This window comes from Pyxicephalus adspersus, chromosome 2, assembly GCF_032062135.1.
Source record: "Pyxicephalus adspersus chromosome 2, UCB_Pads_2.0, whole genome shotgun sequence".
NCBI lineage: Eukaryota > Metazoa > Chordata > Amphibia > Anura > Pyxicephalidae > Pyxicephalus > Pyxicephalus adspersus.
In genome coordinates, this window is record NC_092859.1 from 18617019 (window position 1) to 18632913 (window position 15895).

Here is a 15895-nt window from a genome sequence, read left to right on the forward strand (position 1 = left end):
TGCAAGGAAGTGGAAGAAAATCTTCATTGCGCGGTGCAGATAGATAAAAAATCTGATAGGAGTTTTAACTATTCCCTGCTTTATACAAAACTTTAAAAAACTAGACACCAGCTTTCATTTTTCAGTCGCTATCTAACACAAATGTAATTGTATATGTTGGTCAAAATGTGGGAAAGCAACAAGTAATCAGCATTTGCCAGCTTCAATACTTCACCTCATTCAATACACAAATTTTTTTTTTGACCTATTGAGCAGCCCTTGACAAGTGCCCTAAATTAAAATGTACTATGGATGGCCACACTCACCACCAGTTTTGTAACATCAGCTATTAGGGAGGAACTTTAGCAAACAGGACCTTTTGACTTCAGTGTATGTGTATTAATGTTATAGTCCATTAAATATTTAGTGTAAGGCTTATTTTTAACACAACCCAGTGTATGCATGCTGTTGATTCTACCAGTTTTTTTTCTGATGAATATGTTGTCTGTTTTCATGGGCAGGTGGAAGACATCCCTCTCACAGCGGTACAGATTGGGTTGCAGAAAGGTGAGTCTGTCTGAGAATGAAGCTTCTGCCTACAGTTTTCACTGCAAACCAGTCATATGAAACCATAATGTTCACAGATCTGTATTAAACATGCTGCATCACTAGAATTGTGTCTAGAATGTCCCTAAAGGGTCATGGTGCAAGCATACTAGCTGGCAAGTGGTGCTTTGAATTGACACATAATATAAGTTAATTACCTATTGAAGATGCAGAGATTACATAGCTTCTACTCTTACCACATGCCTTCATCTGCCATCATTGAAACTAATGGTACTTACCACGTGGTGTGTTAGTGAATCCTGACGCTCCTTGTTTCAAGGGGCCAGTGAGATCTCTGACGCATGCAAGCCCCTGAAGAAGAGAAGCCGTGCCTCCACCGATGTGGAGCTTGCAAATTCCTCCTACCGTGATGCTTCAGACTCTGACTCCCGCGGCCTGAACGATGCACAGGTGAGTCTTGCTCTTGCTTGTAACTGAAATTTATAGATTTCTAAATGTAAAAAATTCCAGAAGCCTTTCTTTTTCACTTTTTTAGACTTTGCTTGGGTAGCATCACTTTTGAAATATACTCACCCTGCATGAAAAATCCAAAACAGCAGCGTAGGCCCTTATCAGATCTCATACTTATGTGTGCCGGTCAGGTCACCTGCCCCTGTTTTAGTTAGGTGAGGCAAGAACTTCCAGATCCAGCCAATCAGTTAAACAGTACAGAATTTATTCTCTACGGTATTAGTTAAAGGAAGGTAGCTATGGAAAAGTCAGAACCCTTTTACTCTGTGGACTTAAAATGTATCCCACAAATGTGCTACATTAACATGTGATAGTATAAATTCCTAAACTTGCCATGTGCAGTCCATTGAAGTTAATCAGTCACTGACCTCGGTAGCTGCACTCACTGTGAAGTAATGCATCAAATGATACAGCAAAAATACCATCAACTAATTCTAGCAGATTGTCACTCTGCTTCCCCTCCCAACAGTGATGTGATATCCGTCCTGCCTTCCAACCCCTAATGTAAATGCAGAAAATGTAAACCTACATTACAGAGTTGCATAGTGAGCTCAGCCACTAGGGAAATAAACATATCTGATACACATAAACATAGATGATCCAGAGGAAGGCATAAAACCCTTGTTCAATTTGTTCCAATAGGGGAAAAAATGCTTCCTGATTCCATGAGGAAATCAGATGTTCCCTGGATCAACAGTCTCTGTTATCTTTAAAGCTTTAATACCCAGTTATATTCTGTGCTTCAAGAAATATAGCCAGCTTTTTCCTAAAGCAATCTATAGTACTTATTAAAACTACTTCCTGAGGAAGCCTATTCCACATTTTCAAAGACCTTACAGTGAAGAATCCCTTCCCAAAGCATAAACATCTTTTCTCCCAGATGCAAAGTGTGCCCTCTTGTCCTTTGTAATGACCTTAAAGTGAAAAATTGTGAAGCAAGTTCTATATATTGACCATGTATCTATTTACAGTATATAGGGTTAGAGATTAGAAGGCAGGTAAGTCAAGTCACTGCTTTGGGAATAAAGAGTAACTTCACTCCGCAATTAATAAACACATTTACTGTTTGTGTATAAATAGTAAATGTGTTAGACTGTGTAAATATTTAACTGTATATACAAATATATATCTAACTGTGGGCAAAGCCTACCCACAGTTTTATTAAAAAAACACACTTCAAATGCACATTTTGATGCATGTGTTACATGTTTGACTGCATCCAAAAGCCATTGGGGGTTTGCCATTCTAAGTGTTCTTTTAAGCATGCATTGATAGAGAACAGGTGGGGCCCTGCAAAAGCAAAAAAACATTTTAATTTTCCCATACAAATGCTCTAAATGTTGGCAAATCTGTTCAGTACTGTCCTCCATGTGCCTTCTCTTCATAGATATCTTACTGGTGCATCCTCCTTTTCTTCTTGTGATTGTGGTATCATTGCCTGATGGAATGATATCTATACAGGAGCAGATAGATAAATAAAGATATTTAGGGAGATGTTTAAATATTGTAACAATAATCTAAGCACATTAGCAGACTTCTGAGAATGTGTATGCAGAAATATAGCAGATGGGCTTTTAGATGTAAACCCACCTGACACAGATGTGACCAAATCAATACCACATCACAGCCTTTTAATCAGTTTATGGTCACATTTGCACCTAAACCTCAATTTATTTACTTTTCTTCCCCAATTATCTGTAAGTTTGTTATCACAGTTTTTTTGGGCATGGATGTCAGTACCCATTAAGTATTGTGTAAAACTTTTATATATTGCTTTTAGCAGCAGCAAAGTATCTTTGTGAGAAAGTGAAACAGAGTTTAAGGTATTGCAAAAATAAAGAAAATGTATACCCTAACACTCTATGCCGCCCATTTTCTGGTTAAGATGTTATTTTTTACCTTAAACAGGACTTATTTAAGGTTAAAAAAACGTATTCACGCAAGCAGCGCAAAGAGTAATAGGAATGTGCAGAAACCCACTGTGCTGAGTGTAGGAATCTACAATCTTGTTGCAGTGAATCACTGCATTATACACACCCTGATGTCTCTTTGACATTAATTAGGCTGGTGTAAGATAGCTCTGGAATAAAAGTCCATCAGTGCCAACACAGTCCATCCAATGAGAAGGTAAATAGCTAAATAACTGATGTCAGACATAGACTTCTATGTGTGCATAGCATCCTTCTTCCCCTCTAACTTGGCAGCAGAAAAAGAGATAGTCTTGCATAGGGAAATAAGTATTTGTGCAGCATTATAATTGCACATTGCACAAAAACTAAAGGCAAGTCTAGCTGCTGCAGCTAGCCAGGTTCTTAAATTCCCCTGCAGCAAACAATATAGTTACCATGGCTTAGTGCTCCATTTACTATGAACTCAGCTTTCTATCAGTAAAGTAGTTTAAAGTATTATGTCTTGTATATTTATTGCATGTACCTACATGAACTGTGAATTACGCTTTCTTTAATGTTTGTACTTCTAAATACAGATCAGCTTTGATAAGCAGCCAGACAGCCCATCGGCCAATGCAGACGCAGATGCCTCAGATGTGCAATCTGTAGATTCCAGTGTATCTCGGTGGTCAACTAAGAGAGACACAGTGTGCCAGGTATGTATGGACGCTGCTTGGTTTATAAAGAGTCACATCATCCATGGCTTTCAATAAATTCCTGCAAAGAGAAAATTTAGTTTTTCCCAAACTGGTCCTGAGGGATCATTTACATTTTCTCTTCACAGCATAGCAGGTAAAATTATTAGTGTTTCTTGTTAGTAACACACATTGCTCAGGCGTTATCACGATTCCCTGTAGAGTGCCTATTTCTGTATTGGAGGCTTGTTTGGCCCAGCTCTATTTAATCTCCTTTCATTACTGTAATATCGATCTAATGTGTGCTGATTTAAACCAGCAGTAGATTATTAGGTAATTAATAGCTGGAAAGATGTTTGTATGAATCAATAAACCCTTCCAAAAAGTAAATAAATTAGCTTAAGGTTCATTAACACTTAAGAGCATAGCTGTGCTTGATCTGTCTGGCCACACTGGTCCAACCTCAGGTGCCAAATCCTCTCTGGGTCTCATCTCAATAACACAGGCAAGTAAATTAATAGGGGCTGCACAATACTTCAATTGTCAGTTTTAAAAATACTTATCAAAAGACACAGAAAAGTTACTGCAATGACTTCATGTGCCCCTGCTGGAGCTAAAACAAGGAAGAAGCAGAAGCAGTATCCTTTCTAAACCTATTTAGGTGCTGGCTCACAAGTTTATTTTTGATACATAGTGGTGTGTTTTAAGGATTATTGCATGTATGCTTTAGAAAATAATAGGAGCAATGCCAAAACACATACATAGTGATGTGTCTAACATTAGGAAATTAATATTACAGCCAATACATGTAAAGTAAGCATATGATAAAAATGAATAGGCAGGTGAAAACCATATATCTGAACAATCAGTTATAGCCAGTTGAAATTATAAATAAAAATCAAGAGGCTAAAATACTTTGCTGGCCAAAACTTGGTTTTCGGGCTTCTTCCAGTGTGCCTCATATAGTAAAAAGCCTAGGCATTGTATCATGTAGTCTGTTTGAATACAAGAAGCAGAGTTCAGATTGTCTGAACTTTCCGTTATTCTTTAGCCAAAGAATTTGGATGACATGACATGACCTGAAGAAAACACAGGACAGCCTTATTTTGTTTTTCTTGAAGCCAGCTCTCCAGACCTCTTCCACCTGTATCTGGGCAGGCACTTAAACATCTTTACATACAATGGTAGAGCAGTAGTGACCCCTAGTCCTGCACTGTATGTAACAAAATATGTGAGAAGGGCAACAACATGACCGACCCAAGATTGGTAAAAGGAAAGGTTTTATTGGGGCCAATCATGTTTACCAAAATTGTAGAGGAGGAAAACTAGCAAACACTATAATAGATTTTACTCTGGGTTAGATCATCGTATTAAAGCGGAAATAAACTCATTGGTGAGTGTTAAGCTTCTGCCATTATCAGCAATACATTACAATATACCTGCTGATTATGGCACATACTTACCTGTGTGCAATCACTCCATTCACAACTTCACGTGTCCCTTTCCAAAACCCCAATTTAATTTTAACACAGTTGGGATATTTTCTTATTCCTAATTATATCTGATATAGGTGAATGCTGTATATTAAAGTATGGATTGTTGTATAAATTAACTTTTTGTATATGCAGTATACATTTTACTCTTGATGGCAGTCCTAGCACAAATAACAAAAACATTACCTTTTCAGATCTGTGAAAGTTTTGGGGATTCACTAGTGTCTTGTGATGGGGACTGCTCTCGCCTATTCCATCTCGAGTGTCTGGGCATGGATGCATTGCCAGATGGAAAATTTATCTGCATGGAGTGCAAGACCGGTATGTCAAAATCTTTGATCTTGTCTTAAGGTGATACTTCAGCCAAACCACTAATTACAGAGTATAAACAGAAAAAGTTTAGTGTTTCATGTGCCACATCATTTTTACATTTGTTAGTGTTGTGATTTACCTACCACCCGTACACCTCATATCCTCTGGTGTTTTTGTTATCCGCCTGTTCAGTGGTAATGTCACATATAAATACTTTACTGTTTCACTTGCCGCATCATTTAGTCTTGTGATTTACCTATCTCCAATACACCTCATATCCTCTGGTGTTTTTGTTATCCATCTGAAGTTCTGTTGTAATGCCACATGTAAATAGTAGGGCTGAAAAGCTTGTTCTGGAGACATCATGTAGATTCCTAAAAGTTTTATTCATATTTTGAACAGGTCTCCACACTTGTTTCTCCTGCAAGATACCCAGTACCAGTGTCAAGCGCTGCTCTTTACCTTCATGTGGAAAGTTTTACCATGAATCCTGTGCCCGCCAGTATTCAGCAACGGTCTTCGATTCCAAGGGCTTCCGGTGCCCACATCACTACTGTAGCTCTTGCAGTGCTGACAAGGACATGTACAGAGCCGCTAAAGGTGAACAGAGGTTGATGCAGCATGTAAAGCCCTAGATCTCAACAATGACCTATTGGTGCTTGCCATATGTTAATATAACATGTTCTCAGTCCTTGGCTATTTCTCTGAGCATGTTTTCAACCACACCTGTAGCAAGCAGGCCACATTTTCAGACAATTCCCTTTACAAAGTCTGCAGTTTTTAACTTCTAGAGCATTACATATCGTAAATAAAAGTATAGAGTTAAGACGGAAGAAGAGGCCTTTTTGGTGAGATATGGCGCCCCAGTTGAGGCCCTTTACTATATAGGTTGCAAACCACTGTCTAATGTTATCTATGTCAAATGTGCCACAAAGTTACCTAGGGTCCATTTATAAAACAGTGAATTTTATATTCACCAAACATTCTCACCTAGAGAATCTTCCCAGTCTGTTTGTTTTCAATCCTCTGATTCTTCCAACAACAAATATTTGGTAAATCTCAAATGCACTGCTTTATAAATAGACCCTCTGGTGTATGAGCAAGTTTGTCAGTCTTAGTTTAAAAGAATCTGATAGTTCTTTATGAACCATTAGTGTATTCTAATCTATTAATTGTGAATCTTTTAAGAATATAATTTGTTGTGTTGTATCCTCTGGTGCAAATTAAAGTGAAACTCCATTTACACTTTCAGGGAAAAAAATAATCCATATCGACTCAAATTTGAGTATTATTTACCTATTACGTGAAGCCAGACCTACAGGGTCAACTAAGGCTAGGTTCAGGCTGGCGGCAAGAGCCGCAGATGTTCTCATAAAGCTCCTGCCAGCTGTGCAGTGAGCAAAGTCAGTGTTTAAAAAGTTTACACCAGGAGGCAACCGGCAGTACTGAACTACTCAATGCAATCCCCGTTTTTTTCAAGGGAAGGTTTGGGTGAGACGCTACGTGCAGAGGACGTGTTTCAGGGATCATGAAGAAGTGATGACTGCACAGCAACCTCCCTACTCACCTAAACATAGTCCCCTCTCTCCCACGGTCACAGTTCTCTCCCTTAGATTTCTAGTTTAGCCATTGACATGTTAGCCTTTTCAGCAACCTTTACACTAACCCCACTAACCTTGCTGAGATCACTTCATATGCAGGAGTCTGCCTCTAAACACAGTCCTGCCAGAGAACTTTCTGGTCCTCAGGTGGCGCTGCTGCAGTGTACAGAAAAGTGATACAGTATTTTTTGCACAGCCATTGGATTCTGTTACCACTGTACAGCATAGGAATAGTCATATGTTGCACAGTTGTAGTGACACCCAGTGGCTGGGTGAAGTAACTGCTATTTTCTGTATTCCAATGTATTATGGTATTACTGAACCTGCTCTTATATTGCTCCAAAAAGAGTTACAATGCCATAAGCCTGATAGCGATAAAATGTGGTCTTTCACATCAGATTAAAAACTACAGTAAGAACTACCACATTTAAGAATGGTTCACTCCTAGATTTATACATAAAAAAATTTTGTTCCCAATTTAGTTCAACTTTTCAAATGAACTTTCAGTATAGAAAGGTATACAGAAAGTTCTTAAGGATTTTGTATTTTGCTTGTAATGAACTGGGAAAGATTACTGAGGCTAGTTGAAGCTCTAGCTACAGCTTCTCAGAACTTTTACAGGGCTTCCTTTTCTAGCTTTGGGCATCTAAGCGGACTTGTAGGAGACAGAAGAAAGTGACTGAAGGTTGCAGGCGTGGGGAACATTAAAGCAAACCTTTGCAAAGCATATGTTTACTGTAAGCAGTGCATAGCGGTTGTGATATGACAATAATTAATTCTCTGTTTCACTGTATGAAATATGAGGTTTTCATTGTGGTTTTCTGCATTGCAGGACGCATGTTACGCTGTGTGAGGTGCCCAGTGGCGTATCACAATGGAGACAACTGTGTGGCTGCGGGCAGCCTCGTCCTCACTGGTAACCTCATCATTTGCAGCAATCATTCCAAGCGCACTGGGCATTCTTCTTGTGCTGTCAACGTAGGCTTCTGCTTCGTTTGTGCTCGAGGTAAGCAATTCAAGTTGTGTAATGAATTTAAATATGCAGTTTCTGGGTAATTTCTGGATCACTTTTCAAGTAACAGCTTGTCAGATTGGCAAATGCACTATAACAAAGACACATATATGGTATTTGTACATATGAAAAGAGTAGGTGAGACTGAATACTGAGAAGGAAAATTTTGAGCAAACAAAAAATCCACTTCTGAGTCATAAAAAGTAAAAAAGTGAGTCACTTAGGATAGCCAGGGTGGTTAGAGATATAGAATGACTATGGCCCTCCAAGGAAGAAAACATAAAATTGAGATTGCTTTAGGTTTATAGGTTACAGAATATTTCCAGAAAAGACACAAGGGGTTATTTATAAAACAGAAAAAAATAAAGTTCCACACACAAGTTGGTTTATTGCCCATAATTCATTTTTTCATTTTAATAGTTTTGAACAATTTATTTTTTCCTAAGCTTTGTTATTGCATGCTTATACTAATGTGTTCTCAGGAGAGCACGTTTATACAAGTATGTGATTTGTGCCCTCAGCTTAAGGTAAAGCTCCTGCCAAAAAATGGTGGCATGGATGAGAATAGAATGCTGACGAGGTTCTATATTTCCTCCACTCTACTGAAAATATGTTACTGTGGTGTTAGAGAAATTTCCTCTCATTTCCTGTTCTTGTGACAACATACCAGGTCAGAAAAATGAGACAATCTTTCTTTTAACTAGGTGGCACAAGGACAGGTTAGTTTTATGGTGGGGACACACATGTAATAGGGGGAAATAGGAAAATCATAAAAAGAGTGCTGATAATTTTACGGGATACATTTATAAACATTTTTTTCAATAAAAACACTATGATGAATAGTTCTGTATGCGTTAAAATGGAAGAATGTGCTAATTAAAGATGGATAAATACACATTAATGTACTTCAGAGATATTTTGGTGCTGTTACATTGTAACATTATTTGTTAATATGATCACAGCCAGCTATTGATGAGTTGGTGGTTGTTGCACCACCAGCCATGAGCAAAACTGCTATAAAGCTTGTTAAAATGTTCATGGTACTCACCTCCCACCAACCTGTATAGTAAACATATCCGTACTGCCTTCACTTGCAGCTTTGTCACTGGCTGGGATCACATTATCAGATATTTTTAATAAATAGGTCATATAGTGCAGCGTCATTAGACTCTACGGCTCAGAGCTGTGTTGTACACATCACAAGTACCCCCTATGTGAGTCTGCAGTACATTAATATATAGTTCTTTGAAACTGGGAACTGCTCAATGTGGTTGGTTGTGCTGCAGTTCCAATTACCAGCAGGTGACACTGCAAGATAATCTAGGAAACAGCGGGAGGAAACATCCCATCCTTGATATCTAAACATAATTACAAAACATTGGATCACCTTATTTCCCCAATACAATTTACCTAATAAATTTAGGATCTTATTGATTTGTATTATTAAACCCTTCATCAAATCAATCTAATATTACTAACATTGCATTTAACCTCATAGACAATCTAAATCATTTGGAAAGAATCGCCTTGCTACGTTGCCTTTCGGTAGGGATCACCAGTCTAGAACCTCATTTACACTCCTGTCATGTCAGCTTCTAAAGTTCCCGGTACACCTGGGAGAAAGTGTTTTTTATAGCAGGTTTTCATCCTAATTTAGTATCCAGGTAATGTATAAAAAGATTGTATGCTGTACAGAAGGGAATGCGATCACTCAGCCACAGTAAGCTACTGCAGCAACGCTGCTGAAATCTTCAACCTTGTTTAATGGGGAGTCTTTCAGAACTGTATTGTATATAACATATGTTAAGTTTTACATGTGACAACATGCATGGTTTAGGTTGATGAGAATTTTTGTGCTTGCTTAGAAATACTTATGTGTGTGTATAGCAAGTGTAATGATACTAATAAGGTTTATAGAAGACCCTAGCAATAATGTTCAAGAATGTGTTCACTTCCCTGACCAGATAAAGCTTCTAGATTATTTTGTTCTCATTTATTCATATGCCCTTCATCGCTTCTCTTTGTTTACCTCATTTCACATGTGCTTCGTAAACAGCAAATACAGTGGTAATAACCATGCATCAGAATCCAGCCTGCTCAGCAATCACATTTAACAAAATTTCCTGTTTGGGTTGAGTGTAGTAGGACTCCTGATTTATTTGTAGCAATTTATATACAGCTAATAAAGTGTATCCAAAGCCAAAACGTTTGGCTTTTTGTGACCCTTGGTGACTCTTGGTGATGTCTCCATAGCAGAAAGTCATAGGAAATTCAGGGTTGGGGTTGTCATTAGAACATGAATAGACGTCATATATATTCTAATGTGTGCACAGTTTATTAGTCAATTACCCAGACTTTGGAAATGTTTTTTTTCACCACCAGATTGGTGTTATTTATTCTCAACTCTATATAAATGAAGTATTTTGGCCTAAATATTTTTCAAGGTTAGCAGCAATATCACTTAGTTATAGATTGCCCATATACTTAAAGAATTCTTCATTTTTTACCCCTTTTGGGTCACATCAACTACCTACACAGCAGCTCTCCTTAGATACTACATATTGTGTTATAACCAAGAGCCAGACAGACCTCAGTTAGGACCTGGTGGCATGTTAAATATCTGCTTCCTCCATTCAATGTGAGATATTTTATTGGTGTTCTGCTTGAAATATTTATTTTGCAGCAATGTCACATTGAAATAGCTCTGTAAAGCAGTTCATCCATGATCCCAAAATTATCCACATTTGCTGGCCAGTATGTGATACAGCTAGTCTGAGCTTTCCTTAAGGTAAACAGATATTTTAGGAAATTATACACACATCACTGATACACCTGACCATACAGACATGACCCAGAATGTATTATAGAGCTCCTGGAATTTCACTATTAATTATGTAATCACAATTTACATATTACCTTGAATATGTATGAATATAAAGTGATTTCACTTGGGAGTCTCAGAATTAGGCCTTATATACCTAGGCTAGTATACCTACGACCACAAAAGGTCCCCATTACCGAAGGTAATGATTGTTCTTTTTTAAATAAATGGCATCCCAATGAGATTTGTGGCAAAAAGTCACATGGCTGAAAATAAAGATCCTTTATAATATTATTTTTAAACAGTATTTATATAGCGCCAACATATCATGCTGCGCTGTACATTAAATAGAGTTTGCAAATGACAGACAGATACAGACAGTGACACAGAAGGAGGAGAGGACCCTGCCCAGAGGAACTTACAATCTAAAAGGTGGGGGAATCCTAATAAAGTATAGTAGAACTTCCATTGATCAAATTTGGACTGCATAGATGCAGCTTTCATGGGGTGATATTTACCTGAATAACTACAGGACTTCAGCCATATCGGCATCAATACAGGACCGGAGATTGGGTATTTTGCTTTCATATGACCAGCATATAAGGAAGTCTGCCCTGTCTTCTGCACAAAAACATGGTGAGGCCTGGTTCCTTAAACTAAACTAAAATATGTTTTTATTTGTTACTAAATTACTGAACTGGGTGAGCAAAATAGATTTGTTTATGTACAGGTAAATTATATTTATTTTATTATTTATGGCTAATTTTAGCTCTCTATAATAAGGGTGATCTATCCAGCTTTCTGGGTCACTAGGCTCACTCACCTTTGCAAACCAGTACAATCGTCCTCAGTTATAATAATCAAATAAATAATTCCAACATATAAATGTCTTGGACTACTCTAATGTCTGCAGCAGATGGCTCTCACTTTGTTGTGTGGTGAGGAGGCTGGCTGCATTCCGGAGTCTATGGCCACGTCACAATTACATTGTTCAAAGTTATAACATCACTTTTAATCCAAAGTTAGACCATAATTTATAAGTATAGTAGACTTTTGAGAAACCTGAGCCAAATCAGTGTAGGTAGGTTCAAAAACACAGTCACACAAGTTTTCTCTTACAGGAAGTATTGGTAGTTATGCCTTCAAAGTGAAGGTAAAGCCAATTTTATTTATTTATTTTTATTATTTCAGGCTGACTTGGGATCATCAGGGTTAAATTATCTGTTAGGTTTGTATTGTTGTTCAGTCAGCATGTGAAGGATATAGTCACCGTTGGGGCCCTTTCATACTTGCAGAGGAAAACCATGCAAACTGCTGCTGTGCACCCAGCACACAGCATTGCAGGTAACACACACACAATGCAGGTAATGCACACAATGATGGCTGCAGTTTGGTTTTTCCAAAAGTAACTGCATGCCCAAAAGCAGTTTGTCATGTTCTGAAACCTTGCTGCGATCTGCAGTCCTGACACACATGTCACATGAATAGGAGAGGTTGAGACCATGACAGCGGAATGCTGTGTTTCATTGGAGGTTTGAAACGGCCCTAAGTCTGCCTTGGAAATCCAGAAATGTTACAACCATCGCCAGAACAAAAGGTAAAAATGAGGAGATTTTTCTCTACCTTTGGAGACACAGATTAGTTATATCTTCATCCAAAATTAAAATATATCGATTTAGCTTTGGATATACTTTAATCATTTTAACACACGCTTCCTATGTACTTTGGGCAGTTTACGTTAGTCATTTATTTAATTTCTTTGCCGTATTTACGCCATACTTTTAAATGAAGGAATAGTGTTTTTTTAAATATATTTCAAAATATTAAAAAATATTCTTAGTGCCCTCTGTACTTTGCAGCATGTCATAAGGAAAATGTAGCTCTGCATCTTCTTTAAATTTAAAGATTACCCTAAAGCAAACCTGCAATACAACAAGTCACTATTGCAATGGAAGTGCCAGTTTATAGGTTCTTTATTCCAACACCTGTACACTTCTGCTGTTACTATACAAATACCAACTTCCTGAACATTGAACCTTAACCTCTCACAAAGCTGGACATTTCTAACTGAGCACAACAAAAAAACTCCCCAGTCAATGTAAATCTTGCTTGGCTCCACTTTCTAACAGTCTTGATTGACCTTCCTTTAATGTAAAGGATGGTGTCACTGACTAGTAGAGAGTATTTAAAGGAGGCTGGGTCAAGTCTGATTTCAAATAAAACTACAAGTTTTTTTGGAATAACCTAATCATATTCTGTGTCTGCATTGACAGATTTCTTCTAGGGATGTCCCCTTCTTATCTCACAAGGCAATGTCTCAATGATGCACAGAAGCAACAGTGGGAATTGTGGGTGGTAGGAAATTGATGAGCTTTTCAGAAATGTAGTAATAGAATACTAACAGTAGAGTGCTCAAGTTTGGTAATCTGTACAGACCTTTGTTATTGCATGTTTGCCTTCGGTGCACATGTAATTTATCACCTGTTCCTAGGTAATGTTAGGAGAAGCCTCGGTCTAAAGTTCATAGCGATCATATTGGGTAAAGAAATATAAACTGGTCACATAGCAAAGCAAATAATCCATTTACAAGGACATTTTCACTTGGCAGAACTTCATTTCATTCACAAAAGTCCAACTGTCCAACTATGTGCGAGCAGAAATTATTTATATTTACTCAGTGAATTTTCACCATATTCACAAAGCTAGAACAAAATGCCCTTGCAAGGTGATTATTTACTTTTCAAAATAAACAACCTGAACTTCTTTATTAAATCAACCTTGTTATCATTAATATATGGGTTACAATTTAAAAGCAAAAGAATTAACTTGGTCAGCTATTGAAATTTTCTCTGTCTTTTTAATTTTTGCAGTCTCTTTAACCACCCTCCACATTTTTAAGACACTCCGGCCTTCATTCACAGAAGCTGAATGACCAGGATAGGAGTCTTTAGTTTTAAAAAGTGAAATATTTTAAGATGAGTCCAAAGAGATTAGAAAATGGCGTCAGGTGGTTAAAAATAAAGTGTTGTATACTTTTGGTAAAACTTTGTAAAATAGGCCCCTGAGTCTTTTTTGTTCCTCTGTCTAGTTGTTCAAGGTAAATTCAGCACCAACAGACCCACATTAGGCAATCGGGGGGGTCTCTGTTTGCTATTATTGTGGTTGGAGAGCCGCCTGGACATAGCGACATCCACAGCATTGTCATGGAGTACACTCTGATAGTCCTCTATCATGACAAAGTTGATTCATCCGGTCTTCTCCCCAGCCCCTTTTAGCCGGGCACGTTTCAAAAACCACCCAGCTGTTTTTGGGTGGTTACTGAAGAGTTGGGTCATAATACAGGGGCTACCACCCACCTACAATTTCTTTCCACCCCGCTAAAAAAAAATCTGGGTTCAACACTGTTCATCCGTAGACAGGTATTCTTCTAGACAGGGACTAGATAATTCAAACAGAGCCATTTGTTGACACTGCCCATGTCACGTTTTCATTTTAGTTGTTTTTATGTCATTCTTTTCACTCATGTTTACTTTTTCATTTGCTCATTGTGTCTTTTTTTATTTATTTGTATTGTTTTCTTTTTCTTCCCTGAACCTCCACACCCCCCCCTCCCCACTCTGTGTTGATCCTTGTGGAATCATGGGTGCTTTCATTGACCGCATCTCTCTGTTTGTTTTGTATAGGGCTGATAGTTCAGGATTATACCCTGGTCAGTTCTATGTCCTTTAAGTCCCACTTTCTACTGAATGACTCAAAGCGTGCAGAGTTGATGAAAATACCTATGATTCCTTCTTCCTCGCCAGCTTTCCTAAAGAAATCTGAGAAAGGTAACTAAAAATAGCTTTTCCCCCATTTAACCCACTCACATCTGCATTTAACTGTGTTTATAAAGTTGTAAAACCATCAAACATCTATCCTTGCTTCGCATATGGCTGTCCCTGCGCTGCTTTCTCGCTTTGCATGCCTTGTGAATTTGTATCGGATGCCGAGTTATTTTGGGTGTGTTGTGTCTCCTTCCTAAAATCTGTGTGCTGTTATGGCTTAAAGGGCTTAAAATAATTCTACCTGGTTCAGTTATATGTTCAGTTAAATTTATTTAGTTGCTTAGATATGATACACCAGTGGGTTTTTAGCATCCTCCTTATCCCTGTCCCCCAAAAAGCCAAAAGTTAGTCATATTCACCAAAATAAATATAACTATAACAAACCTATTTTCTGACACCCGTTGGATCATAAAGCATACAACTATTCTGTTCTGGAGTGCATACTTCACTACACATTCACCACGGGCAGTATAAATTAAAAAATACCAGTAAAAGAAAAGCAGTTTGGGAAGTTCCTTTTTAAGCATGTTAAATAATTAGGTACTTCTTTAATGCAACCAGATTTTTCTTCGCTCTTCTATAATGCCCTTATATTGAACATGGGCATATGTAGAATCTATGTAAGCATTCTCTTGATAGCTGTAGACAAACAAGCAAATCTTTTTTTTTCTTCTGGCCACAATTTTTTTATAGATAGCTTGGACAAGGGAAAAAGAACCTGATGCCGTTTGTTGAAACATGGAGTAAACATATTAATTACTACAGTGATGTCCCATAAATGCTAATAAACTAAACACGTTATACGTGTGAGGGTGACTAGCATTCACCTAGATTACATAATACTAACATATGGAATCTCATGACTATGGGGGCCATTCCTAATTTGCTAGAGTTGCTTGTTGACCCTTTGAAATTAGCACTTTTAAATTATTCATGACCTAGGACACAGTGAATGAAGTCGCTTGTTCTGGATGAGTGACTCTGAAAGTAAAGATCTTCAGCATGACAGCCGGGCATCTAGCTTTTTCAGAAGAGGTCATCATTGACATATAATTTGGTCAGTGTGGGTTTCCTATAAGCTTTCTAGTTGTACTAGTAGCATTAACTCTCTCTTGTGTTCTTACTGCTGGGCAGTCTGTGACAGTCTGTTCTAAACCCGTGTTTCTCAACCAGGGTTCTGTGGAACCTTAGT

At 37.9% G+C, this 15895-nt stretch overlaps 1 protein-coding gene across 7 annotated transcripts in view; it reads left to right on the plus strand.

Moving 5' to 3' along the window:
• NSD3 (nuclear receptor binding SET domain protein 3) overlaps positions 1–15895 on the plus strand; it is a 91736-nt gene that overhangs the window by 53290 nt on the left and 22551 nt on the right. For 2 of the 7 annotated variants that reach the window (XM_072399785.1, XM_072399786.1), the window contains exons 8-14: positions 501–546; positions 866–996; positions 3542–3661; positions 5328–5454; positions 5848–6045; positions 7879–8052; positions 14563–14706. In XM_072399785.1, the coding sequence (XP_072255886.1) occupies positions 501–546; positions 866–996; positions 3542–3661; positions 5328–5454; positions 5848–6045; positions 7879–8052; positions 14563–14706 (940 nt within the window). Of the gene's footprint in view, positions 1–500; positions 547–865; positions 997–3541; positions 3662–5327; positions 5455–5847; positions 6046–7878; positions 8053–14562; positions 14707–15895 lie in introns of those variants that run through there. The other 5 variants (XM_072399787.1, XM_072399788.1, XM_072399789.1 and 2 more) reach the window with 3 other exon arrangements.